The sequence below is a fragment of the Lampetra planeri genome, chromosome 36, assembly GCF_965212315.1.
Source record: "Lampetra planeri chromosome 36, kcLamPlan1.2.h2, whole genome shotgun sequence".
In the NCBI taxonomy this organism is placed as follows: Eukaryota; Metazoa; Chordata; class Hyperoartia; order Petromyzontiformes; family Petromyzontidae; genus Lampetra; species Lampetra planeri.
The window spans coordinates 6,042,670-6,069,385 of record NC_136142.1 but is presented as its reverse complement, the minus strand read 5'-3'; the positions used below and the strand labels follow the sequence as shown (position 1 = coordinate 6,069,385).

Here is a 26,716-nt window from a genome sequence, read left to right as displayed (position 1 = left end):
CTAAAGATGCTTGTGGCGAGAGATAGAATATCATAATTGTTTTTTTACCCTTCTATCTGGCAACAAAACTGACACCATTTTTTTAAAAGGAGTCATGTTTGCATAGACCACAATACCTGCAGTCATAATGCAAACAAAAAACATAACTCTGATAATGTATGCACTGTCCTTGAAGTTGATTGGTCCACACCCGAGACAGCTTTCCTTAGAGCCTAGTCTCACATGGGTTGGACCAGATGACGCCAAAAGGTGCACAACTCAAAGAAAATGCACCATCAGAGTATGAGAGCTCGGGGCAAGCATTTACACCATTGGAACCTCATTTGCCAGTAAAAAATATGATAATTGGTTTTTTACCCTTCTATCTGGCAACAAAACTGACACCTTTTTTTTTACAACATGACTCCTTGTAAAAAAAGGTGTCAGTTTGGTTGCCAGATAGAAGGGTAAAAAAAACAATTATCATATTTTTTACTGGCAAATGAGGTTCCAATGGTGTAGATAGAATATCGTTTGCGGGAAGTTTTCGCGTGGTGGCTGTACCCACGTAGCTGCCCGTGAGTTGTGTGAAATAAAAGCCCGTGGGCTGTAGGGTAGCTTCCCCACTCCTGCCACTAAGAGACGAGGGGGTGGGGGGGCTGGCGGGCGCACGCACGGGCGGTCACTCACGGCGTCTCCTCGTTTGGCGTGGAGTTGAGGCTTGAGACGACAGTGTCCTCAAAGTCCTCCAGATCCTCGGGCTGGACACGGAGTAGCCAGGCGATGTGACGCACCAAGACGTGGGCCCGGGCGTCATAACAGCCTGCGCACAAATATCCTCCATGTAACCTTCCCAGACTGTCGGGGCAAGTGCTGTGAGGGAGCAGCTATGAATTCTTTCTTTGGTTCTTTCGGTTAAGTCATGTCTAAAGATAAAATAATAAATTAAATAATAGCATATTACGACGTTTCGATTGCAACACAAGCAATCATCATCAGGCATAAAAGAAATAGCAACAAAAATCGAACTAGACAACTATAGACAGACATACAAGCAGACAGACATCACAAGGACACACGGAGAGAGAACACATCGGCACAAAGAGAGAGGTCGTTTCTGTGCAGTCACGAAAGCTCCAAAATTAGGATAGCAGCTATGAAGCCCGGCACGGCACACGGGAAGGATGGGTGGGCAGCACCACGCCCGGCTGCCTTTGTCTTCCCAATGGCAATGTTTTAACACACCGCACCAGGTACTCAGTTGAGGCTGAGTCGAGCTAGGGGAGGCCCAGGACTGATATGAGCCAACTGGGAATCGCACTCAGGCTCGCTAGGTTTATAGTGCAGCGTGCAAAATATTTCCCTGCCACTCCCCCCGCCAGAGTTTAATATTCGCCCAAAAACATTTCTTTTGCTTTAACATCTGAGAAAAGACGGTGTGAGTGAGCGATAAGGTTGATGATGATCAAGCCCGATGACATCACGTTGCACCTACCGTCCTTCAGCGCAAACATGACAAGGTCCTGCAAGAGATGGACAGAGATAATCAATGGACGTTGTTAATCGCATTCGATTCTGACAACATTTTATTCTGTATTGTAATCGGTCAAAAACATTTACACTCTACAATTGATATTCTTTCATTGTGCGCGGCAGAGCAGAGGGGAAGCGAGCATGCATTGCTGTCCGGCACAGCTCCGGTATCGGTTATTAGGGCTTGCTCGCAAAACGACACGACAAAATCTCATTTGCTCATCGCCTGAAACGTACATAAGCAGGCACAGTCCGTTGTAAAAATGCACTGCCGGATGAAGGCCTTCCCCCAGTCCGTGCGAGTCATGCAGGTGGCTTCACTACATCTCACCAGGCCGGCCAGTGCTTTGGTTGGTAAACAGGTTGGAGCATAGGCACAGGAGCAACTCGGTACTGTTACAACTATACATTCCGCTGCACTTTCCTCTATTGCCTACAACGTATCTCGAGAGCCTATAACACCTGTTTATCCATGGTGGTTACCCATCTAATTACTCTGAAGGCTCAACCGCTCAAACATATATACGTACGGTGCGAAAGAAGTTCAATGAACATTCATGCAAACACACGATCTGTCGCGATCAGATGCACCGCAAGCGATGTACACACAGAGGCACACGTACGACTACGGTAATGCAGAGCCCGGTTTTTTCCGTCCACTGCTGGAGGACGAGGGCTGCCCTGTGCCCTGTGGGTCGTGGCAACGTCCGAGTAAGTCGTCCGCATCTCTTTTAGAGTGAACGTGCATCCGCAATCGCGAAGCCGCCCTCGTAACAACGTCTCCACGGCGCGAGCGAGAGACGGCTCGGCACATGTGCGTGGCGCGCGCACCTGAACGAGCAGCATGAACCCGTCGCTCTTCTCCGACCGCGGTCCCAGCTCCCGAGCGATCAGATCGACGAACGAGTCGGAGCCCTCGCCGCCCGTGCCCTCGGCGAACGCCTCCATGATGGGCAGCACCGTCGCGGGCAGGCCCAGCCACTCGGTGAGCGACGTCGTGAACCGCTTACGGAACTCGCTGCAGGACGACACGTTCCGTGGTCAATTGTGCTTAACCCGATGGTGTTGGTGATTTAACAACACATTTTTGGACCATCTTATCTGACAGGCACTATTTTACTTTACCGAGTGTTAACATCCCTAGCGTTTAACAGTACTCTCTTTATTGTCAGCCAACACTGGTATAAACATGGGCATTTTCGTTTCTTTTCTATCATGTGCATCCACAGTGACTTGCGCACAAACACGTCCACGCCCACGCCCACGAGTACCCGTGCCCTCTTTTAGCCCCGCCCCCCCCCTCCCGATACGTTCCATTCATTGGCTACTACATTCTGATAAGCTCCTCCCCCCCTCTCCTCCGCCCTTAACTGGTATTTAAGAACTTGCATTTTGAATCCCTGCCTCACTTGATGCAGCAAATCTGGCTGAGACGGTCCCACCTGATGACGGAGACTTGTGTTGCCTCCGAAACGTCGTGATTTTTATTATTTTATTTTTATTAATTTTAATTTCATTTTTTTCCTACGTGACTTTACCGAAAGAACAAAGAGTATGAACTCTTAAGAGACCAGTATAATGGGCGCCACGGTGGCGAGATGTTAATTTCCTCGCCTGGTATACAGAAGGTCGCGGTTTCGAGCCTGACCCTGATGCCTGCTGTATATTTGGAGTTTGCATCTCTCCCCGTGGTCGCGTGGATTTTTCTCTGGGTCCTCCGGTCTTTTCCTCCGCATTTAGAATCATGCGCGGAGAACATTTGGCTGCTGTAAATTTCCACGCGATCAACCACTTCATCAGGCTATTATTTGTGACCAGGTCAATTCTAAAAACAGAGCTATATATATCTCAGTGGGCAATGGTGGAGCCAGGATTTTCAGGTAGGGGGGGCAACCCCTCCAGCAATGAAAAATGATAGGAGTTGTTAGTAAGTAAGGAGATGTTAGTGAGTAAGGAGTTGTTAGTAAGTAAGGACTTGTCCCTTGCTTTTTATTCGACGCGTGTGCAGCGATGGCACAGCCATCGATCGAGGGTCGAATTTGAACCGTGTGTGATCGGCATCGCGCTCGCTGAAGGTGAATGCCTTCAGGGAAGTCGTGTACTGTATACGCAACTGTACACAATTCTGTGAGTCACTTATAACTGCTTTGCCGTTACTTTTTGCCAATTATGGACTCAGACTATTATCCTATCATCTCATAGAGTCCCTGGCACATGATAATATGCTACACAGTGGCAGTGAGGGTCGCAAAATGCCGATATATTACTAACTAGCTTTACTACCCGGCTTCGCCCGGGACTTGGATTCACCACGCCCGGCCACCTTTGTCTCCCCAGTGGCGATGTTCACACACAACACACCAGTTACTTTTTTGAGGCTGAGTCGACGTAGGGGAGGCCCAGGACCGGTTCAAATAATCGTCACCAGTGTTGGTCGTGAGTGGGAATGGAACTGGGGTCGCCGGGTTCATAGTGCAGCGCGCTAACCACGACACTACAATGCGTTACGCTTCCACATGCGCGGGTCACGTGACAGATTTGACGTCACAGCTCACTTGCCGTGCAAAAAATATATGAATTATTGAGCTTCCCCCCCCCCCCCAAAAAAAAACAAAAGTGTATTTTTATAATTTTTGCATGGTGTACAGTCTGGAAATTACCCACATGGCAAATTTCAAGTTTGTTGCATGTCGGGAAGTACGCTAAACATTTTGAACAGACACACATAATCACAACTTTGCCTTTTATATATATGAAGATAAACCCCAATGATCCGATCGAAATGAGGGATTTTGATCGGATCATTGGGGGGGCACGTGCCCCCCAACCCCCCCCCCCCCCCCCCACTGCCAGTGGGCCTTAGCTGGTATAATAAAAAATAGTTTACTTTTAGTTTAGCTACTGTTGCCAAGTGATGGAAATCCAACATTTCTACGTCGGGGTGAGTCTATCCATAGCACCACCACTATTGACTTTCTCACAAAGTGCCCTGCATTTTATCAACCCTGCAGCGCTGATGGGCTGAGTCAACCACCAAGCGAGATGTGAACTTGCAACTGTCCGATTGTGTGCCACTCACTCCAAAGCCGAGCCACCCGGCCGGCTTACACTTAAACGCCTCCAGTAGTGACAGCGACATCACAACAGCGGCGTGGGACACTGGGTAATCGTGGCATTAGCGTCGGGGTCCAGAAGAGGAACAGCTGCTTCATGTCCCATCCGCAGGCAACCACCATGCCAATAATTGCGCCCGATAATCTATCTGCATTAGGTTTCTGTGGATAGAGTTGGCGGCAAGCTTGAGTAAACAGTGGCACGGAGGGACTCAACAAACCGGATCTCACTGGAATAATTCCACCTTGGCGTGACACTTGATAACCTATGCATTCCTCGCAGTGACTGAGTTCACAGAAGTTTAAACTTTAAACTCGTGTGCATATTAACTTCTCCCCCAGTGAAAGCGACTGGAAACAACAAAAACTGAATGACAAAGCCCTTCCCACTGCCTTATTTTCATGTTTAAGTCATGCCCACTCTGTCAGTATACTCCTCATCGTCGTCATCATCATCATCATCAGCAGCCACGAACAATCAATCCACTGCTCAATGAAGGCCTTCCCCATACCGTGGACCTGCAACGTAACGACACACCTATCTCCCGCGCACGAGCCGATATCATCGCGCTGGATAGGACGTGTGTGCAGGGTATGTACGTATGTATGCTGAACTTCGTTCACACCGTACGCAGCCAACCGTGCAAGTCGGAGGTGCGGGGGAAGGACAATGAACTAAACACACATCTCAAGAAATTAGTTTTCAAGTTTGGGTGGCGGAGGTGCCGGCTACCGAGACAGGCATTGCAGCGGTTTACGCAAGTTCAGTGACCGAAGAGCAGATGGCAAAACACCCTCGAGGCAGATCGTGGAGGCTGCTGCTTGCCTACTGTGCAACAGCTGTGCAGCATTTGCGGGACCTGGTGGAGGGTTGGAAGTGTTGGTAGCGAGGTGGTGGTAGTCGTGGTCGTAGTGGTGGTGGAGGTAGTTGACACAGTTGATGCATCCGCCAATTATATCAGGCAGTCAACCTGTGGCACCCGAGTCGGTCCCGTGACCTCCTGCCAGCAGAGCCTTCGACACTCGACGTGGCCTCAAAGTGCACCTGGCCTGGCACAGGTGCTGTGGTGACGTCACCGTCACTTCGTGGCGAATGGTGGCTATTGGTACTGTATTGGAGGTGGTGGAAGTGGTGGTGGAAGTTGTGGTGGAAGTGGTGGTGGTGGAAGTTGTGGTGGCGGTGGTAGTAGTGGCGGTGGTAGTAGTGGCGGTGGTGGTGGTGGCGGTGGTAGTGGCGGTGGTAGTGGTAGTAGTGGTGGTAGTAGTGGTGGTAGTAGTGGCGGTGGTAGTAGTGGTGGTAGTGGCGGTGGTAGTAGTGGCGGTGGTAGTAGTGGCGGTGGTAGTAGTGGCGGTGGTGGTAGTGGCGGTGATGGTAGTAGCGGTGGTGGTAGTGGTGGTGATAGTAGTGGTGGTAGTAGTGGCGGTGGCGGCGCCAACGGGTTTGAGCCACGATGCCGCCACCGTCGCCTCGCCACGCACCTGTGGTTGTCGGTGGGCAAGAGCGACGCGAGGGAGATGGCGCAGAGCGCTGCGTAAGAGAAGCGCCCCGTGTCCGACAGCGTCTTCCCCACCGTCTCCGCAGGCTCTGCGAGCTCCACTGGCGCCTGCGCCGCCGCGATCGTCCCGCCCAGGACTCCGGCCGCCCGGCCTGCGACGCACGCGGCGAGGGGACGAGGCAACGGCAAAGTTGGGGTTCGAGCAAAACGAGTTGGGATGCACCGCCAACAATCATCAACCTGCGTAGAACAAGGTAAAGGTGTGGCTCCGCGGTTGATTGCTCACGGCACTGCTGGCAACGGGCTTCTACTAGGGCAGTTGTTCTTCACTAATTTTCAGAGGAGGGGGAGGGCACTTTCGCCGATAAGACATCGTCAGTGTATGAGGCCCACCACACATTTGACACCATTGGGGGTTTGACAGCAGCACGATGATGATGATGGGGGGTGTTTTCACAATTGTGTGTTGTCGGGGGGGCCACACGTCAGGGGCCGCACTAAAGGCCACCAGGGGCCGCCAACGGCCGACGGGCCTTGCAATGAAGAACACTGCACTAGAGGCAGCTAGGGACACCCCATGCAGAAAGTATTTGGCCTACTCTTCCACGCTGGCCAGACGACTGGGGAGGACGTGGGAGTACTCACACTGCACCACACCACGTGCGGCCAGCCAGTCCACTGTGGTGTTCCCGTCACTACTGCTGGGAAGAGGCGTTGGGATCTGAGAAAAGTGTCGGTTGCTTTACCGGCAGTCCCGGGAGAATGAATTGATGACCTCTGGAGTACAAGTCCAATGTGCTAACCACGACACCATCAACCTATATATTGTAACACACATACAAATCACCCGGTCGACCTAAACCTGAATCAGGGCCATGGCGAGTGATATCTGAACCATTCCTGAGCTGCCCCTGTCCCGTGACCGACAAGTAGTGGGGGGGGGGGGGGCTTCATCCAGCAGTGGATTGACAAAGGGGGGCTAAACATGTATTTAAAATTATAAAAACAGGCAAGGAGGAAATTCCACATTCCATAGACACGAGGCGAGACCATCCATCGGAGGTGTTTTCATACAAGGAGTGCAACAACGGCCTATCCACTGCTGAAATATGCCAGATAGCCTGGTGGGCCCTGTGGTCCGGGATCTGAACTCACTCGTTCCAACTGCGGGGCAAGTGTCTGTGACCCCAGCTACCCCGAGATAGTCACTCACATTGCGCCGATAATGAGACAATGGACAATGCAAGTCTCGGAGGCTGTGTCACTGGCTGTGTCACTGGCTGTCTTAATGGCTGTGTCACTGGCTCTCTCGCTGGCTGTCTCAGAAGTTGTCTCAGATGATGTCTCAGATGATGTCTCAGATGATGTCTCACTGGCTGTCTCGCTGGCTGTCTCAGAAGTTGTCTCAGATGATGTCTCAGATGATGTCACACTGGCTGTCTCGCTGGCTGTCTCAGAAGTTGTCTCAGATGATGTCTCAGATGATGTCTCAGGTGATGTCTCAGAAGTTGTCTCAGATTATGTCTCACTGGCTGTCTCGCTGGCTGTCTCAGAAGTTGTCTCAGAAGTTGTCTCAGAAGATGTCTCAGATGATGTCTTAGAAGATGTCTCAGATGATGTCTCAGAAGTTGTCTCAGATGATGTCTCAGATGATGTCTCAGATGATGTCTCAGAAGTTGTCTCAGATGATGTCTCAGATGATGTCTTAGAAGATGTCTCAGATGATGTCTCAAAAGATGTCTCAGATGATGTCTCAGATGATGTCTCAGAAGTTGTCTCAGATGATGTCTCAGATGATGTCTCAGAAGATGTCTCAGAAGATGTCTCAGATGATGTCTCAGAAGTTGTCTCAGATGATGTCTCAGATGATGTCTTAGAAGATGTCTCAGATGATGTCTCAGAAGTTGTCTCAGATGATGTCTCAGATGATGTCTCAAATGATGTCTTAGAAGTTGTCTCAGATGATGTCTCAGATGATGTCTCAGAAGATGTCTCAGAGGCTGTCCCACTGGCTGTCCCACTGGAACCCTCAGAAGCCAGACAAATGCAGGTTCACAGAGACAATTACAGCAGACGGCACTGGCTCTCCATTGCGAATGCAAGAGTGAAATCACAACAACAAAAACCTGACGGATTACAGACGCCTTCATCCAGCAGTGGATATGACAAGGCTGGTGGTGAATGTACCTTCGCAGTCACAGGGGTGAATGATACGTGCGTCACACGTGAGTTTCACACCCACTTGGTGGTAACGTGCAGAGGCAAGTACTGTATGTTGAACTTCTTATGCAACCGTGCTAATCGGAGGTGCGGCATCGGGTAAAAGATAGGGCAAGGGTTAGAGCTACAGGTAAGGGTTAGAGACAGGATAAGGAATAGGGTAGGGATAGGGCAAGGGTTGGAGCTACAGGTAAGGGTTAGAGATAGGATAAGGAATAGGGTAGGGATAGGGCAAGGTTTAGAGCTACAGGTAAGGGTTAGAGACAGGATAAGGAATAGGGTAGGGGTAGGGCAAGGGTTGGAGCTACAGGTAAGGGTTAGAGACAGGATAAGGAATAGGGTAGGGATAGGGCAAGGGTTGGAGCTACAGGTAAGGGTTAGAGACAGGATAAGGAATAGGGTAGGGATAGGGCAAGGGTTGGAGCTACAGGTAAGGGTTAGAGACAGGATAAGGAATAGGGTAGGGGTAGGGCAAGGGTTGGAGCTACAGGTAAGGGTTAGAGACAGGATAAGGAATAGGGTAGGGATAGGGCAAGGTTTAGAGCTACAGGTAAGGGTTAGAGACAGGATAAGGAATAGGGTAGGGATAGGGAAAGGTTTAGAGCTACAGGTAAGGGTTAGAGACAGGATAAGGAATAGGGTAGGGGTAGGGCAAGGGTTGGAGCTACAGGTAAGGGTTAGAGACAGGATAAGGAATAGGGTAGGGGTAGGGCAAGGGTTAGAGCTACAGGTAAGGGTTAGAGACAGGATAAGGAATAAGGTAGGGGTAGGGCAAGGGTTGGAGCTACAGGTAAGGGTTAGAGACAGGATAAGGAATAGGGTAGGGGTAGGGCAAGGGTTGGAGCTACAGGTAAGGGTTAGAGACAGGATAAGGAACAGGGTAGGGATAGGGTAGGGATAGGGTAGACAGAGTAAGGGTAGGGATATGGCAATGGGTGGGCTAAGAGCGAGGGATGGGATAAGGAATAGGGATAGGATAAGGAATAGGGATGGGGTAGAGATAGGGTAGGGATAGAGTAAGGGAAGGGGTGGGGTACGAGCGAGGGACATGATAAGGGATAGTCAGGGTAGGTGAGGGTTCATAGTTCTCTCATGACTGACGGTCTAGACTCTAGACGAAAGCATGCAACCATGAGCCATTGAGCCTGAGTGAGAATGTCTATAATACTCGATGTGGTGTGCCCGAGTGAGCGAATACTTTCCAGACAGAACCCCTGCGGAACGCAAAAAGCGTTTGCCGCGAAAGGTGAGGGCAAAGGTCACCGTGAGGCCAAAGGTGACCGTGAGGCCAGAGGTGACCGTGAGGGCAAAGGTGACCGTGAGGGCAAAGGTCACCGTGAGGGCAAAGGTCACAGTGAGGGCAAAGGTCACCGTGAGGGCAAAGGTCACCGTGAGGGCAAAGGTCACCGTGCGCAGTATCCAGCTGCAAGGCTTGAGTAGGGTTCACGCTGGGGTTAGAGTCGAGGGCGGTGCGCGGATTCACGTTGGCGTTGGGTCAGAGCGAAGTCGGTGTTTGAAAGTTAGCGGTAGAGGTTGGTGTAGGGGTTGAGGTGTTAGGGGTAGAGGTTGGTGTAGGGGTTGAGGTGTTAGGGGTAGAGGTTGGTGTACGGGTTGAGGTGTTAGGGGTGGTGTAGGGGATGGGGTTGAGGTGTTAGGGGTGGTATAGGGGATGGGGTTGAGGTGTTAGGGATGGGGGTTGAGGTGTTAGGGGTGGTGTAGGGGATGGGGGTTGAGGTGTTAGGGGTGGTATAGGGGATGGGGTTGAGGTGTTAGGGATGGGGGTTGAGGTGTTAGGGGTGGTGTAGGGGATGGGGTTGAGGTGTTAGGGGTGGTATAGGGGATGGGGTTGAGGTGTTAGGGATGGGGGTTAAGGTGTTAGGGGTGGTGTAGGGGATGGGGGTTGAGGTGTTAGGGGTGGTATAGGCTATAGGGGATGGGGTTGAGGTGTTAGGGGTGGTGTAGGGATGGGGGTTGAGGTGTTAGGGGTGGTGTAGGGATGGGGGTTGAGTTGAGAGGGGTAGAGGTAGTGAAGGGGATAGGGGTTGAGTTGAGTGTTAGGGGTTCGTGTCGGGTATGGGAAGAGGCACGCACCTTCTCGCTTCTCCGCGTCTTGTCCATCTCCGTCCATCATCGCCCAAAGCGTGGAGGGAGACAGATATAAGTCCCACGATAAAGTTTCCCCCGACTCTCTCCCCCTCTCTCTCCCTACTCCCTGTCTCTCCCTACCCCCTGTCTCTCCCCACTCTCTCCCCTGTCTCCCTCTGTCGCCTCTCGCTGTAAATGAGCGCTCCCCGCGATCGGCCGCTAACTTTTTTCTATCCCCCCACACCGGGCCCCCACCCCCCACCCTCCCCCCTGCACGTGCGCGCCTCGTGACGTCATCGCGCACGGCGTCGGAATTCTGCGGAGACGTCATCGCGCGGGGGCCGTCGATGATGCCATCGCTAGCAGCCATCGATGACGTCATCGCGCGCTGGTCGTCGATGACGCCATCGCGCGCGAGCCGGAGATGACGTCGGCGCGCGCGCGGACCGGCGATGACGTTGGCGCGCGCGGGCCGGAGATGACGTCGACGCGGTGGGCCGGCGCGGTTTCTCGATACCAGCGCGGTGACGTCACGGCGCCGTTGTGAGCGATGACGTCTTGCCCCCCCACGCCCGGTGACATCATTTTCCCGTAATTCACTCCCAGAAGGCCCCGCGGTTAACCGGAAGCGTATTTTTTTGTCATCTGGAAGGGACCAGCTATTTACGGAGGCGTTGCCCGCTTGTCCACTTTTGCAACTTTTAATCTCCGCAAACGACGCTCGCCAATTATAATTTTGTTCCCGAATGACGCTGCCGGGTTCTCGACGCCAAACTGCGTCAATCGGTTTATTTCTTATTTTTTTTGGGGGAGGGGGGAAGGATGAGGGCGCAGCTCTGTTGCCGATGCCCTCGTGACGTCATCGGCGAGCGGTGACTGCGTCGGCGAGCGGTGATTGCGTCATCAACGCGCGCGCGCGAGCCTCGTGGGTCCACCGACACGTGGTCGAGCACTTACCCGGCCTCGACTTCTTCTGCTACCGCTGCTGCTGCTGGTGACCGCTTCTCGCTCGCTGCTGATCTCTGTTGGAGCCGCCGAGTGGAGATTTCGTCGCAGAGTCCGAGGAAACATGCGTCCACTGACGGAGGAAGAGACGAAGTCTCTGTTCGAGAAGTTATCCAAATAGTGAGGAGCGCTGTGGGGGGGGGGGGGGTGGACGGCGGCGTTTTGTGTATCGCTCAGGCTAAAGCGACGTCGCCTAGGGCTAGCTGCGGCCTAACAGCGAGACGTGGGGTCAAATGTAGTTACAGTTGTAACAGATTTGTTGTTAGAGAGTATATCATAATTACATTTCTGATAACGTTTCATTACGAATTACGTAATTGAACCCACGCCTGGCTAACATTGAGCAGAGGCCGGTATGCTCGCTACGTAGGCCACAATTTACCGTCGAAATAATTTCCGAATATAGTCTCCGCACCACTGTACGTTGCATGACGACTAAATAATCGATCGTTTTAACGCAAAACTCCAACTTTACAGTTGAGGTGCTTTTATTAACGCCAGATTAGCAAGTGTATTTTTTAAAGGGAATGTTTCTGGCTGGGTTTTGGGTCCGGTGTTTAACTCGGCCGCGTGTCGTTGCCTCGTCTCGTCGCCAGTGTCGGGGACAATGTGAAGATGCTTCTGGACAGACCGGATGGGTCGTACTGCTTTCGCTTGCAGAGGGAGCGCGTGTACTACATGAGGTATGCATGTGTATACTGTAATGTTGAACTTCGCTGCTGGGTAGTTTAGAGGCAAAATTAGGAGTTTAGAGGCAGTCGCGCTCCCAACAGCAACGGAGGGTGGAGGAGCGACGCTCACAACAACGCCGGGCGGATAAAATTAAACTAGTCGGCACAGTAGAGCGCACAGCTGGTGCTATCTGCCAGTCATCGCAGTCGGTCAACGCGTGGCACCTGGGTCTGGCCCCGTGAGCTGTCGGGAGAGCCTTCGACACTTTTCATGGCCTCGGTGCACCTAGCCTGGCACAGGAGCCGCGACGTCACCGCCACTTTGTGACGAATGGCGGATGTTGTTGTTGAACTTCTTTCGCACCGTACGTAGCCAACCGTGCTCATCGGAGTGGTATCTTTTCGGACATTAACCGTATAAATAATTAATAGACTTTATAAATGAGCTTTGAAGGCCTACACGCTTAACGCTGTTCAGTACGGCCTGGTGAAGGGGGTGGGACCGGCTCGGATGTGACTTTCCATTGATGTTAGCCGTAATCCAACTCAAGACACGAGACGAGATGATGGTTTACGAGTATTGAGTGTGAACTCTTGACCCAACTGTAATGATGTAAATATTATACCTTGGTCTGTTTCCGCACGAAGCAGGGGGGGAGAAGTAATTCGACTTCTGCGCCTTCTCGACCAGTGTGTTTTATGGAGTATGTGTAAGTTTAAAATATCTGGACAGGTTTCCACATTCAGGGGTTCGTCAGACAGGCTTGTTAAATAATGCGCCTTTTGGCGTGATCTGGTCCAACCCATGTTGAGACCAGGCTCTAAGGAAAGCTGTCTCGGGTGTGCACCAATCAACTTCAAGGACAGTGCATACATTATCAGTTATGTTTTTTGTTTGCATTATGACTGCAGGTATTGTGGTCTATGCAAACATGACTCCTTGTAAAAAAAGGTGTCAGTTTTGTTGCCAGATAGAAGGGTAAAAAACAATTATCTTGTTAAAAAATGTTGCTTCATCGCGTAGGAAAGAGTCACGAGCACCATGGGACCTATTCCAGAATAAAGACCAAATAAACAATAAACGTGACCACGTGATTTTAAAATATATATATTCTGCAGTTAAACTCCAACATTGCTTGAATTGCCATTCACCTTTTCTGCAGTTTCCCTCGGTCGTCAATTTACCCCGCAACTTGGTGTGGCCAGAGCAGAGGTCGCAAATGGGTACCCGATACCCGTACCCTACCCGATACCCGGCTACCCATACCCGGCCAGGTACGGGTAGCCGGGTATTGGGTAGGGTACGGGTACCCGTTTGCGACCCTGGTGCGGCCGGGTGCGGGTAAGGAATCAAAACCTGTTTGCGACCTCTGGGTCAGAGTAGCAGCAGAAATGAAAGCACTGCTCCAAGTGCGTCGCTAATTACCGCGCGTGTGCTGCTTGTCCGTTTTCCTGCGTTTCGCGAAAATCTTCAGTGACAAGCTGCTGCGGATGGCGACGAGCGTGGCGCGCGAGCACCTCGTGTGCGTAGGAACGTGCATGGGGAAGTTCTCCAAGACGCGCAAGTTCCGCCTGCACGTGACTGCGCTCGATTTCCTCGCGCCGTACGCCAAGGTGTGACGAGCACGCACTCGCGCAAACTTAAGAGGCCGTGCGGACACGATGGGCGTATTCGTTTTGGAGGCAGTCGGTCGGAGGCAGAGGAAAAGGAAGGTCCCCCCTGAGCTTGGACTTGAAGTAACACTCAAGCAGCTGCTTGGCCACGATTAGCGATCCTCTCAGTAAGGCTCACGTCGATGCGAGTTAAAGGGAACCTCTCTACTCGGACGGTGTTGTGGAGTCTCTCTCTCTCTCGCTGTCTCAGAGAGCTAACAAATGGTAACAATTCGGATTCAATGTTCCGTTGATTAGTCCAAGATTATGTTATTTTTACTACCATCCTGGGCCTTGCCTAGGTCGACTCAACCTTAAATAAATTAAAAAACTATAAACTATTTTTTTGGTTTCTCAGTTAAGGCCCACTGACCCATATAGCTCGTTTTCAGAAGTGACCTGGCCACAAATGATAGCTTTGCAAAAGTGGCTTACCATGTGGAAATTTATAGCAGCCAAATACTCTTAAACAGACGTTTCTAAATGTGGAGGGAAAAACAGGAGGACCCGGAGAAATATCCACAAAGCCACAGGGAGAACATGCGAACTCAAAATATGCAGCCATCGTGGTCGGGATCAAACCCACAATCTCCTGGATACCAGGCAAGGTAGTTAACATCTCGCCACCGTGGTGCCCAGGGACAGGAAACCAACAGCACGGAAGGCTGGGGGACGGGAGCTCCAGACTATGGAGGGACATGAATGTCTAAGCTTGAACAGAAACAGTGTCAACAGCACGGATGGCTGAGGGAATGGAGTTCCAGTTTATGGAGGCATCAGAGGAGAAAGCCTTGGTTGCTGGAGCAGAGTGCATGGAGGGGAGTTAAGAGTGAGATGAGAGGTAGGCAGGAACGAGGCCATGGAGGATATTGACATTTTATCTGGGATTGCATTGGCAGGCTGTAGAGGGATCGGAATATTGGGGTGACGTCTCATTTACAGGTGCCGGGTGAGAATCGGAATCTTTATTGAGCGGCAAATAACGCCAAGCCCGTGACATCGCACGACTGTTACCGGTTGGGTCACACAATGAGTGGTTATGTTAACCTCTCGAACGTGATCGTCTTATTGGCACAGATTTGCACTTGCCTGGTTAAGCGGTCACTTTCAGACATGTCAGCTGCGAATCGTGGCTATCAGCTCGCGAACACTCGCTGTTCTGTGAATTTATTTTGCGCCATAGTAGCCAACCGTGCTAATCGGAGGTAGGACAAAAAACTAAACACAAAACTTTTTAAGAAATTCGTTTTCAATTTGATTTTAAAGTGCATAGCTCCAGTGGCTTCCTAATATGGGAAGGAAGAGCGTTCCAGACAGCCGTAGAAGCGCATCCAAAAGCGCACGATGCGGTGTAACTACCGTTTTTGTTCAACGGCCAGGCAAAAGCCGCTGCTGCTGCTTTGAGGACGAACAGCAGTTCGCGTGATGACGGTTTCAAATTCCCTGATGAGGTCGGCGAGGTAATTGCGTTTGTCACGTGTCGCAGTACAAAGTGTGGGTGAAGCCCGGCTCGGAGCAGTCGTTCCTCTACGGAAACCACGTCCTCAAGTCGGGGCTCGGCCGCATCACGGAGAACACACCGCAGTACCAGGGCGTCGTCGTCTACTCCATGGCCGACGTGCCCCTGGTGAGCTTCGCCACGGATGTTGAAGAGGTCCCATTGGTTGTGTGTGTGCGCGTGTGGGGAGCGGTAGTGTAGCGGTTAGCGCGCTGCGCTATGAACCTGGCGACCCGGGTTCGATTCCACAGCCAACACCAGTGACGATTATCTGAACCGGTCCTGGGCCTCCCCTAGGTCGACTCAGCCTGAAATTAGTACTTGGTGCGGTGTGTAAACATCACCACTAGGGAGACAAAGGTAGTCGGGCGTGGTGCTGGCCACCCACCCCCTCGTGTACTGTTCTGGCCTTCATAGGTGCTCGCTAACAGCACTTGCCCCTACAGTCTGTTAATGCTATATGGGGGATCTTTGTCTTTGTGTGCGTGCGCGATTTAAGGGATCTCAGAAGTAGTTGTGTAATGTCTTCTTCAACGGGCCATTTGAAGAGTTCGGAACGGATCCTTACTACTCGTTACGTCGTGTCAATAGCACAATTGGAATACAATTGTGGGGAAAATAAACTTGCGTGTAAAAATAAATATAAAACTTTACTTGCATCCTGCTGCATCTCCACGTGAAAAGATGTTTGAATCTGTTGACCGATTGAACGGAAGTCGATTTATTTGGCCTGTTGGAATGCATGGCGCGTTCACCCTTTGTTGCAGAGATTCACGGTTCGAATCCAGTGGGCCACGCTGGATATTACTGCGGTGTTTTAACCATATGCGGGATTTGATTTTTAAAAGTTTAAAGACTGTTATTTGCAAGAGTAGACCATTGTGTGCTGGCATCTGGGTCCAAAAATTTGTAAAATTACCCACAAATAACTACGGGGATTATGCATAGCAAGCATTGCCCCCTACTGGCAGACTAAATGCCCCAGGTCACTTGCAAATTACTCCTCGTCTCTTGAGTTCTCACTCGGTTAAACTAAATTAATTGTAAACTTATGTCCAATTTATTAGAAAACCCAGGGTGTTCCTACAATGCACAAGTCTTTATATTCAGGAGATGGTATGTGTGATGGCTTGCTGTGTGTAAGGAGTAGTTATCGGCAGTGGTGCTGGTATGGCGAGTGTGATCGCAGGGGAGATGTGGTGTGGGCCATGATGGTGGAGGTGGTGACGAGTGCTATTATGGAGAGTGCTGATATTAGACACATGCTGTGTGCCATGGCAGTGACTGGGGTAAAGACCATCCTTGTCGCGTGATGTTATTTTCCTCGCCGAGTGCAGAATATCGTGGGTTTGATCCCGATCCGGACACCTGTAATATTTGGAGTTTGCATGTTCTTCTTGTGAGCATGTGGCTTTTTCTCCGGGTTCTCCCGGTTTATTTCTCCCTCCACATTTTAGAATCAACATCACGCATTTCTATTATTTGGCTGCTATACATTTCCACTTCGTTGAGCTATCATTTGTGGCCAGGTCGCTTTTAATAATAATAAGCTTACATTTTTACATTACGTCATTCATGTCCACAGCATCCCACAACGCTGCACGATTTATTTGACCTGTTGAACGCAAGTCAGGGCAGCGACGACGCCCAGAGGCCACATCTGAGCCAATAGCTCAGTGGGCTTTACCTGGTAGAATAAAAAGTTTACATGTAGGCTTTCGCGAACGATATTATCCACGAGATTTTTTTGGATTTAATGGCATAAATATACGGTTAAACCCGCCACCACCTGATGCAGCCAATTCGTAGCGTTTGTCACAAACCTAATTGGCTGTGACAAATATTACTAATTGGCCGTGTCAGGTGGTGGTGAATTTAGTGACACATTTACACGACTTAATCCAAAAAAAACTTATGGAAAAGGTTGATCATAAAAATTGTTAAGTAGAGATGCTGAACGCGATGCTAGCGTAGTTATCGCCGCTGTCCCTGTGTCGCACACCACCACCTTGCAGGGTTTTGGCGTCGCCGCCAAGTCGACGCAGGAGTGCCGCCGCTGCGACCCAATGTCCGTGACGGTGTTCCAGCAGGCCGACATTGGGGAGTACATCCGCTGTGAGGATACGCTCACGTGAGCGTGCCAACAAACCAGGTGAGCGAGCGTGACCCGAAGAGGGTTAAGGGAGGGACTATCGGTTCATCTTCTTGGTTCTTTCGGTAAAGTCACGTAGAATGGAAATAATAAAATATAAATAAAACATTTAATAATTCTCACGACGTTTCGGCCACAACGCAAGCAGCTGTCCTCAGGTGGAGAGCAGTTCTGTCGAGTAGACATTCTACGTGACTTTACCGAAAGAACCAAGAAGATGAACCTCTGCAGTCACGAAAGCTTTAAATCGAAAAATGGACTATCGGTTGTCGGGGCATAAGGGTTGGCCGATGTTCCAGAATTGTTATTAAATGTCGAGATTCGAATCGATGATTCTGGCACAGGAAAAGCCACTGTTGTGGCGTGATTACTGCTTGGAAAGATTCATTCCTCACATGAAATTATTTTGACTCGAGGGGTCGTGATTCAGATAGATTTTGATGATCTGAACCCATTACATGCAAAGCAATAAGGTCTTCACAGGAGTACTGTATACTTGTCCCGTGTACTATTCAGCAGAATGAACAAGTATAACCCGTAAAAACAAAGTTTTTCACTATAAATCCTTTATATGCGTGGCGGCTAGAGTCCTCTCGTCCTCTGGCTTGAGATGGCTGCCACCTATGGGTCAGATGATTGCCTGCCACCATTAAGCAATTGGTAATTAAATATAAAAAAATAATTCCTAAAAAGTGTCAAATTTTGGAAAAAAGTTTTCACGAAAATAAATTGTCATGCACAACGAGTCTGTGTGCAAAATGTCAGCTCGATTGGATCACGGGAAGTGGGTTAAAAAACGACCGAAAGATTTGCACGGTCGTAAGCGTGCAAGCAAGCGAACTTAATATGAAGGATTTAAAAATAGCTTTTGTCGTTCATCAGATTCCTCCGGTGTAAATATTTAGGTTCTTAAAAGGAATACGTTTAAAACAATAAAGTGAATCAATGCGTGCACCGTGAGCCTTCAGCATTGATATCTGAAGTAATGTATCATTTACACACCACTCGCGATTGTGGTTTGCGTTAATTCCATGGGTTAAGCCTGGTCAGTGGTGACCATCAACTTGCTGTAGAAGAGAAAGTGGTTTTATCACGAGCGGCTATAACCTCGACTTAGACCTCAAGTGCTGGCCCAGCACCGACTGCTGTGCCACTTAGTCGGCTCATGGGGGGGGATCATCTTTAATTCATAGGAATTACTGTTAAACATTTCAGAGATTTCATTTTATAAAAATAAGGGAGATTGCAGAACCTTGATATATGCGAGTATCACTTGGCAAAACGAAATAAGCCCCTTGACCTGCATGAGGATTTCATCTCGCAATGCTTACGATGGGCTGGCTGTCCACCCAGGATAGGTTGAAGGGAGAGGAGGGCCATGATGGTTCATATCAGTCACCACTGTTGTTAGCCAGGAATCAAACCCATGTCACCAGATTCAGTGTAGTGTGCTCACAACTGCGCCACCCACCACTGCACCTGCTAATTATACTAACCTCATCTGGTTTTTACCACGGTCATTATCGAAGTGCAGATGTACAGCTGTCGCATTCATGACACGCCTGCACATAACACAGGGCTGCTTACCAAGGTAACGGGTCTATCATGATCTGATGGAGAGTTTTGTATGCAAACATTTCTGATGAATGCCTTGCCTGTGTTTCAGAATAACTCGAATGTGGAGGAGATTCCTACAACTCGGTGGAACGCAATTGTTTTACAAACGCACGCACGATAAATATTAAAAAAACGTTGGCGACTTAAGTAAAAAAAAAATCCAGATTGCTGACGAATCTGCACTGCCACCATATATATACTGGGGGATTAAAAGATTCACTCCCGAGGGAGGAAGAGCATTCCTCAAGCGTTAAGGGAAGGTCACAATCTGCAATAGGCAAATGCGTATATATATTTTTTTCCATTTTCCTTTTTTAACCGTTTCTGCTATACTTACATTTGTGTATATTACCATTTCATTAAATGCTAATGCAACACTTCTACAAATGCCTCCGATCACGAATACAGAGTGCCAAGTCCCAGTGAGGATTGCCGACTGGTGCACATTTTAATCTACTGGACATCTGTGAAAGAGCTTTATAGCTCTACGGATTCCTCCAGTATAAATACATTCTTTGGATTCGGAAATGCCCACTGTGGGGAGAACAGCTGGTATATTTGCATTTCCATAGGGTTGCTAAATTGAAGCAACTCAACTACACTGATCTACAGCATACTTTTGACCTTAATTCACCAAAGCAAAACTTCATTTTCCGTGAAATAGCTCTCCCCCACTGTACAGTGTTTAATAAAGTCGAGGCCCTGGACACGTGAACACGGCGGTTGCTTGCCTTGCCTGCCTGATGATGTACAAGTATAACCCGTAAAAACAAAGTTTTTCACTATAAATCCTTTATATGCGTGGCAGCTAGAGTCCTCTCGTCCTCTGGCTTGAGATGGCTGCCACCTATGGGTCAGATGCTTGCATTGCACCATTAAGCAATTGGTAATTAAATATATTTTTGTCCTAAAAAGTGTAAAATTTTGGAAACATTTTTTCACTAACATTAATTGTCACGCACAACGAGTCTGTGTGGAAAATGTCAGCTCGATTGGATCACAGGAAGTGGGTTAAAAACGACCGAAAGATTTGCACGGTCGTAAGCAAGCAAGCGAATTAATATAAAGGATTTAAAAAAGCGGTTTGAGGCTTAGGATAGATGTCCTGATTGTGCACTTATATTGTGCATACGGTTGGTAGACCCCATACTTGGGAGCCTACCAGCACACCTTCCAGCGCTTACGCACATCCGTTCATGCTATTGGCTGATTATTTTGGTGAAGTGATGTTATCATACCACCCCTAGTGAATGGGGATTGTAACGAGGCTGCACATCTGCCTTTGCAGTTTTGCTGAGTTGCACAACCTGAAAATAACGTCTAATCAAATAAGTTAACCAGGGGACTTTCCATTGCTCTAAAACAGGTTAAGTGTTTTAAGGGGTCCCTTTATAACCGTGGTTCGTTAATACAATTTATAAAAACCTACTCTTTTATAACAATGTAAGGCCAACTGAGCTTGATAGCTCTTCAGAAGCGACCTGGCCACATGATAGCTCAATCAAGTGGCTTGTGGAAATGTGTAGCAGCCAAATAATCTAAAATGTTTATCAACGTGGAAGGAAAAACCGGAGGACCCAGAAAAGTCCACATGACGACGGAGAACACATTGGTTCTTTTGGTAAAGTCACGTAGAAGGGAAGTAATAAAATAATAAAAATAAAACATAATAAAACAAGCAGACCAGGTCTGTCGGTCTCCCCGACAGACCTGGTCTTCACCTGAGGACGGCTGCTTGCATTGCGGCCGAAACGTGAGAATTATTTTATGTTTTATTACTTCCCTTCTACGTGACTTTACCAAAAGAACCAAGAAGATGAATCCCTGCAGTCACGAACGCTTTAAATCGAGACTGAGAACACGTAAACGCCAAGCATATGGGTGTTAGGGTCGAGGTTGAACCTGCCTCCCATGGGCAGCAGCGTCACGTTGCCAAGGGGACAGGAAGGATGACGAGGAAAAGGAATTGAATCTGGGGGACCTTGGCTGATGGTGGTGGTGACAAGGGGAGATGTGCCAACATCTTGGTTCTTTCGGTAAAGTCACGTAGAAGGGAAATAATAAAACAATAAAATAAAAGCAGCCGTCAGGTGAACAGGTTTGGCAGCGTATATTTAAGCTGGGCTTAAATATACGCTGCCAAGCCTGGTGATGCTCATTCACTGTCTTTCCAACAGACCTGTTCTTCACCTGCGGACGGCTGCTTGCGTTGTGGCCGAAACGTGAGAATTATTTGATTATGTTTTATTTGTATTATTTCCCTTCTACGTGACTTTACCAAAAGAACCAAGAAGATGAATCCCTGCAGTCACGAAAGCTTTAAATAGAAATGTGCCAACATGTTCCTCCTTCGGCCCCTCAATGGCATTCCAAGCATGCAAGTTAAAAAAAAAGATTGTTGAATGACGTCTGAAAAGTGACACCCTTTAGAAAGTAGAATGCATGACACGACAGGTTCTGTCACGTTAATTGTCAAACGTTGGACAATCGTTGCTCGTAACGAAATCCGCTAACGACGGTTAGACAAATGGGTCTGTGAGAAGAGCAGAGTGCTGCTTTTTTATGGCTACAGGAAGATTTGTTAACCCAGCCAATCGGGAACAAAAAAAAAACCCCAACATTGAGTTTGACAAGTGGTGGAGCAGCATTGTTGTTGTTTTTTCAGCCTGGTTTGCACTTTGATAAGGGACCACCAGCGCTTGCCAGATGTTTGTGGCCAGGCAATGGCAGTGTTGAATGTCACCCCCTCCTGTCCGGTGGCCGGTGGTGGATTTAGCTTCTCCCAGTTACCTCGTCTATGAAACCAAGCTCATTGAGAATTTACCAAATATCCCCCACAATGCAGCACCCCGGCAAGAACGTCTCAAAACTCGATGAGGCCATGCTGGGGGAATAACTGGTAACACATTCCTGCGTAGGGAGCTGGTAGGAACGTCGGGTTGCTCGGTCAATGGCCAGGGTCAACGGCGGCGTGGTGGATTCCGCAAATATGCCCGACTGAGGGCAGGCACAAGCCGGCGTGAGTAGGTTAAACGTTGAGTTTTATAAGGGCACCACGGGGTGACCAGCCCCTCCCCACCCTCCCCACACCAGCCCCTCCCCTCCCCACCCAGCCCCACCCCTCCCATTTTTGGATGCACGACGGACAGATGGACAATACCCTGTGGGCTGGTGTAACCAGGAGGTTCCTACCAGTATAACACGATATTAAACTGGTAAATAACATTCCACAATATAGGCTTCAAGTGACGTCGCGCCGTTTAATGCGAAAAGGAGTCGTCCACGTTTTGGGGAGGGGGGGGGTGTATATTGTTAGGAGTGACTAAATGCGCAAGACGTCGACGTTTTAAATTATAATATTTGTTTTGCTTGCTAGGTCAACTTCAGGGTTACAATGGTCGAGCGCCGTCGTTGCACGAGACCCAATCCGCGCGCTCCGTTTAAATGATCGCGTCGTGTTCCAAATGGCCTTGACGAAAAAAAACACACCGGGGTCAACATTAAACATTGCAGAAGAATTAAAATAACTCGTCTATCATTAATGTACTGAGAAGATAAACGATACACACAATTGATGCGTGGTTGCAGTTGTATGGCTCCGTTTTTGGGTTTTACCGTCCACGTATTGTTGAGTGATGCGACGTTTCGCACCACGTTGGGTGCTTCTTCAGGAACTGAGAATCACGTTGCCCAAGCTTCCAGAATAATGGAGCGAAACGTTGAACATCATACCCAACAGCATGCGGTACAACCCAAAAAACGCATCGCTGCGCTATTAATCATGTTCGTAGGCTAGGAAATAAATCTGCTGTTAAGTGTCGCTAATGTTGGTTCTTTATTTAGAAGTTACAGTAGCCACAAGGCAAATTTAAACGTTAGCTCATATCGATTACGATACCCACTCTCATTCGTTATATTTTTCACTTAGAATTTTTTAATGTTTTATCATTTTACTTTTTTTACGTGATATTTATATTTGAATAATTTGTTGCATGAAAGCTGTGGTTTTGTACGCAAACCGCTTTGCTCTCAAATGGGCTCCACTGACCCTGTATATTCTTTTGCACGTTTGTTATGAAAAAGAAAGTTAGCAGTGGAAAAGTTAAAAAGCCAGAGCAACTTCCGAGCGAGATTAAACCATCGTACAGGCACCCATTCTCAAGGCTTAGGAGGAGCAGCTCAGTGGTTGAGGAACTTCAAGCTGCAAAGCGTTGCGCGCGCACACACACACGCTGCTCACCCAAACACTACCCTGCCGGACGCTTCAGTCTGTCACCTTTGCTTTTTTTCTTTTATAGCATCACTCCCAACGAGTGACACTTGGGTCAGGGAATATTTAAATTGTACGGCGCCGGTCGACAATTCTCGGTTCAAAACTACCTACGGGTGAACACCCCCTTAAGAATGTGCTATGTATGGTCACCCAGCATGGCCAAACTGCTCTACCCAGGGCTTCATTATTGCCGGGATTGTCTGGGTCAACCCAGAAAATATTTCCGCACCCGGCACACCACATCCAGTACATTTCTGGCTATGGCTGTACGGACTTGTCACGTGCCACCTACTCCCCAGTCTACCAGCGACCCACAAATTATTCAGCAAGAAATAAAGCCCTGGCTTATTACCTATGTACAGGATGTAGTCACACTACTCACTACAAATAGAAATTACCATGTTCTGTTATTTATTTTTGACTTCGTATCAATTTTCACTTAAAAAAAAACTTTCACCTACACGCTAAACTTTTACAGGTTTTTTTTGTTTTTAATATGCATTTAATTTCTCTAACCAACTTAAACGCGCGCTTTCCTTGCTCCGTTAAAAACATTCCAACAGCGATCTCAGGCTGGCAAGCGGGTTTAAAACGCGTCTCCCGTGAGCTGCAACGGCAACCCATCACCCTGCCCCACCTCCGCGGGGTTGCAGGACGCGGTGACGCGTTTGTGACGACGCACGCTACAACTTGGTACACTTATAGCAGAGGCTGGACCCCCCCCCTCCCCCCCGCTGAACACCACTCTCACCGCCACAAGCAGCGTCTCACATTTTGCGCGACAATTGACGTTTGCTACAAAACGCGTTTGGGGAGGAATGCCACGATGCTTGTAATTGCCGCTTGACATTGCGGCTAAACGTCTCCAATTCCGTTCATTGCTATACATACGTATGTAAACATTGGGGCAATTTACATATGTGCATATGCATGACGAGGAATATTTCCATGGGGTTTATCGCCGAGTCATTTGTAAATGGCTGAATCGTGCGAGTCTCATTCCTTTTGTACGATTTGCGACAGGCGCCAGTACACACGCTTGTCAAATATCCACAGGTTTAATATTGTCGGGATGCGTTCAGTATCGTTTCAAATTATTTTTCAAGAAACAAAAAATAGGTTGTTAGACGGACAAAAAAAAAACATTTTTTAAAACAACAAAGGGGGTTGGAGTTACATAATCATCGTTCATACAATTACACTCGTGTGTTGGCGCTTATTTTGTTACGACACACACTTTAAATGCCTCCACGGGAAGGAGGTGGTGGAGGAGTAGTACAAAATAACATACCGCGTTAAACTGCTTGTGCTGGACAGACAAAAAAAACACGGTGGGTGGGAAAGGTAGGCGGGGGGGGGGGGGAGAGCCGGGCCGGTGGGGGGAAATTGAGTTTAAAGGATGAGGAGGAAAAGGAGCTCAAAAGATGGGAAGGATTTTGACGATGACGAGGTTTGTCGGGTTAAGGGAGGGGTGGGGGTACAGGGGGGGGAGTAAAAGGTTTTGTGGGTTGCAGAGAGACATCCAGGCCCATAGGATGGGCTATGGTCTAGGTGGCAGCACCACTGGTATATGATTATTCGAATTTAATTATAACCATCATCACTACTGCTGCCGCTGCTGCTGCTGCTGCCCTAGCAGCTCTTAGAGCAGAAGGCACTTTCTCCTCTTCTTCGGCTCGGGCGGTTCCAGCGCTGCCAAGATGGCTTCATCAAATACATTCTTCAGTCCTTTCTGTTGGCGGTAATGGGGGGGAGGGGGGGTCACACGCAAGGGAAGAGGAAAAGGGGATACTTAGCACGAGCCAACGCCATGAAACCACCGCCCCCCTGCACAGCCCCAGCAATGGTTCGGAATTAAAATCCACCGTGTCCTGACGACTACTAATGGGGCTTGGTGCTCGGTAGACCTCCCACGTATGTGCTCCCCCAGGGGAAGCATTGAAACAAACAAAAGCATCGTCATGACTTGCCACAGCCTGTACACATGCCAAGCTCCGTCGTTCCTTTCCGCTTGTGCGGATGACTTTTCTAAGTGTCCCTCGTATTAAACAATCGGATGCACTGCAAGCGAATACACTGCAAACGGACCGCGCGTGCTACGGATGATGTGGCGTTCGATTGGCTAAGGCAGCCCCCGTGATCTGCCGCAGCTGTGTGCGAGCGTGACAGATGGCGGGAGGGGGGGGCGGCACCTGGGTGAGCGCGGAGCACTCGACGTATTTGACGGCCTTGAGGTCGCGCGCCAGCTTCTCGGCCGCCTCGCACGTGATGGGCTTCTGCTTGTTCTTGGCCAGCTTGTCGATGGTGCTGGGGTCGTCGCGAAGGTCGATCTGCGTGCCCACCAGCAGGAATGGCGTCTTGGGGCAGTGGTGCGTGATCTCGGGCACCCACTGTGGAATGGGCAGCGAAGGGGCACAGCTTTGAAACGGCACTTTTCAACCAAAAAGAACGGCAAGCGATTTGGACCAGCGTTTTCACACCAGTGGAATTAGCGCTGTACGCAGCAATTTGATACGTTCTATGGCAGCATTCTGCCTATTTTCTTTGTAATCTATCTGCTTTTCAACCAAAGGACAAGCGATTTGGACCAGCGTTTTCACACCAGTGGAATTAGTGCTGTACGCAGCATTTGATACGTTCTATGGCAGCATTCTGCCTATTTTATTTGTAATCTAACCGCTTTTCAACCAAAAGGACAAGCGATTTAGACCAGCGTTTTCAAACCAGCGACATTCGTGTTGTCGGTGGCATTTGAGAAGTTTTATTGCGGCATTATTGCCCATTTTCTTCGTAATTCACCCGTAATTTATGTCAATTGTGGATAAGGGTTGTGACTGCATAATAATAATAATATACAGCCCACTGTCAAGTACTGCTGGATGAAGGCCTTTCCCATGCCATGCCAGTCATGGGGGTTTGTTTGACTATTACTCACCACTGAATAATGTAGCACAAATGTTCAAGCAGCAAGGATACCCGGCTAGCAGTGACGATACAGGGGGGGGGGGGGGGTCACAGTCCGTGACCCAATACGTGGCCACCTCGGTCTCAACCCAACACCACAAACACCCAGTGGCCGTAAAGCCACGGGCCACGTTACCGAGGATGGCCTCACCTTCTCCTTGACGTTCTCAAAGGAGGATGGAGACACGACGGAGAAGCAAACAAGGAAGACGTCCGTCTGCGGGTAACTGAGGGGGCGCAGCCGATCGTAATCCTCCTGACCTGCACACACACCCAGGCAATCACCTCTTCGCGTAAGCACACGTGGATTGCAATGGCATCATCATCGTCGTTGTTATCAAAAGACTAAGACTGCTTTCTGTGACCCCCGGCACCATCAAGAGACTGTCACCACGATACGGTAACGAGTCATCATTGATTGCAGCGGCACTTAAGCATACTTCGCAAAGCACTGCAA

General features: G+C 49.2%; 3 protein-coding genes across 3 annotated transcripts in view; 1 reads left to right on the top strand and 2 right to left on the bottom strand.

The window, feature by feature from the left end:
• TMCO4 (transmembrane and coiled-coil domains 4) overlaps nt 1–10,608 on the bottom strand; it is a 31,089-nt gene extending 20,481 nt beyond the window's left edge. The window contains exons 1-5 of the mRNA XM_078611453.1: nt 10,433–10,608; nt 6,105–6,273; nt 2,344–2,530; nt 1,475–1,502; nt 670–802 (exon numbers count right to left, since the gene is read on the bottom strand). Of these exons, the coding sequence (XP_078467579.1) occupies nt 670–802; nt 1,475–1,502; nt 2,344–2,530; nt 6,105–6,273; nt 10,433–10,472 (557 nt within the window). The 5' untranslated portion in view covers nt 10,473–10,608. The remainder of the gene's footprint in view (nt 1–669; nt 803–1,474; nt 1,503–2,343; nt 2,531–6,104; nt 6,274–10,432) is intronic.
• A 441-nt stretch (nt 10,609–11,049) lies between these two features.
• On the top strand, nt 11,050–19,737 carry NIP7 (nucleolar pre-rRNA processing protein NIP7). Its single transcript, XM_078611452.1, has 6 exons — nt 11,050–11,551; nt 12,028–12,114; nt 13,578–13,716; nt 15,242–15,382; nt 17,269–17,405; nt 19,072–19,737. The coding sequence occupies exons 1-5, from the start codon at nt 11,496–11,498 to the stop codon at nt 17,386–17,388; spliced, it is 543 nt and encodes a 180-aa protein (XP_078467578.1). The 5' UTR covers nt 11,050–11,495; the 3' UTR covers nt 17,389–17,405; nt 19,072–19,737.
• Nucleotides 19,738–22,262: 2,525 nt separating this feature from the next.
• Nucleotides 22,263–26,716, bottom strand: part of CDC42 (cell division cycle 42) — a 28,986-nt gene continuing 24,532 nt past the window's right edge. The window contains exons 4-6 of the mRNA XM_078611454.1: nt 26,411–26,520; nt 25,488–25,685; nt 22,263–25,027 (exon numbers count right to left, since the gene is read on the bottom strand). Of these exons, the coding sequence (XP_078467580.1) occupies nt 24,938–25,027; nt 25,488–25,685; nt 26,411–26,520 (398 nt within the window). The 3' untranslated portion in view covers nt 22,263–24,937. The remainder of the gene's footprint in view (nt 25,028–25,487; nt 25,686–26,410; nt 26,521–26,716) is intronic.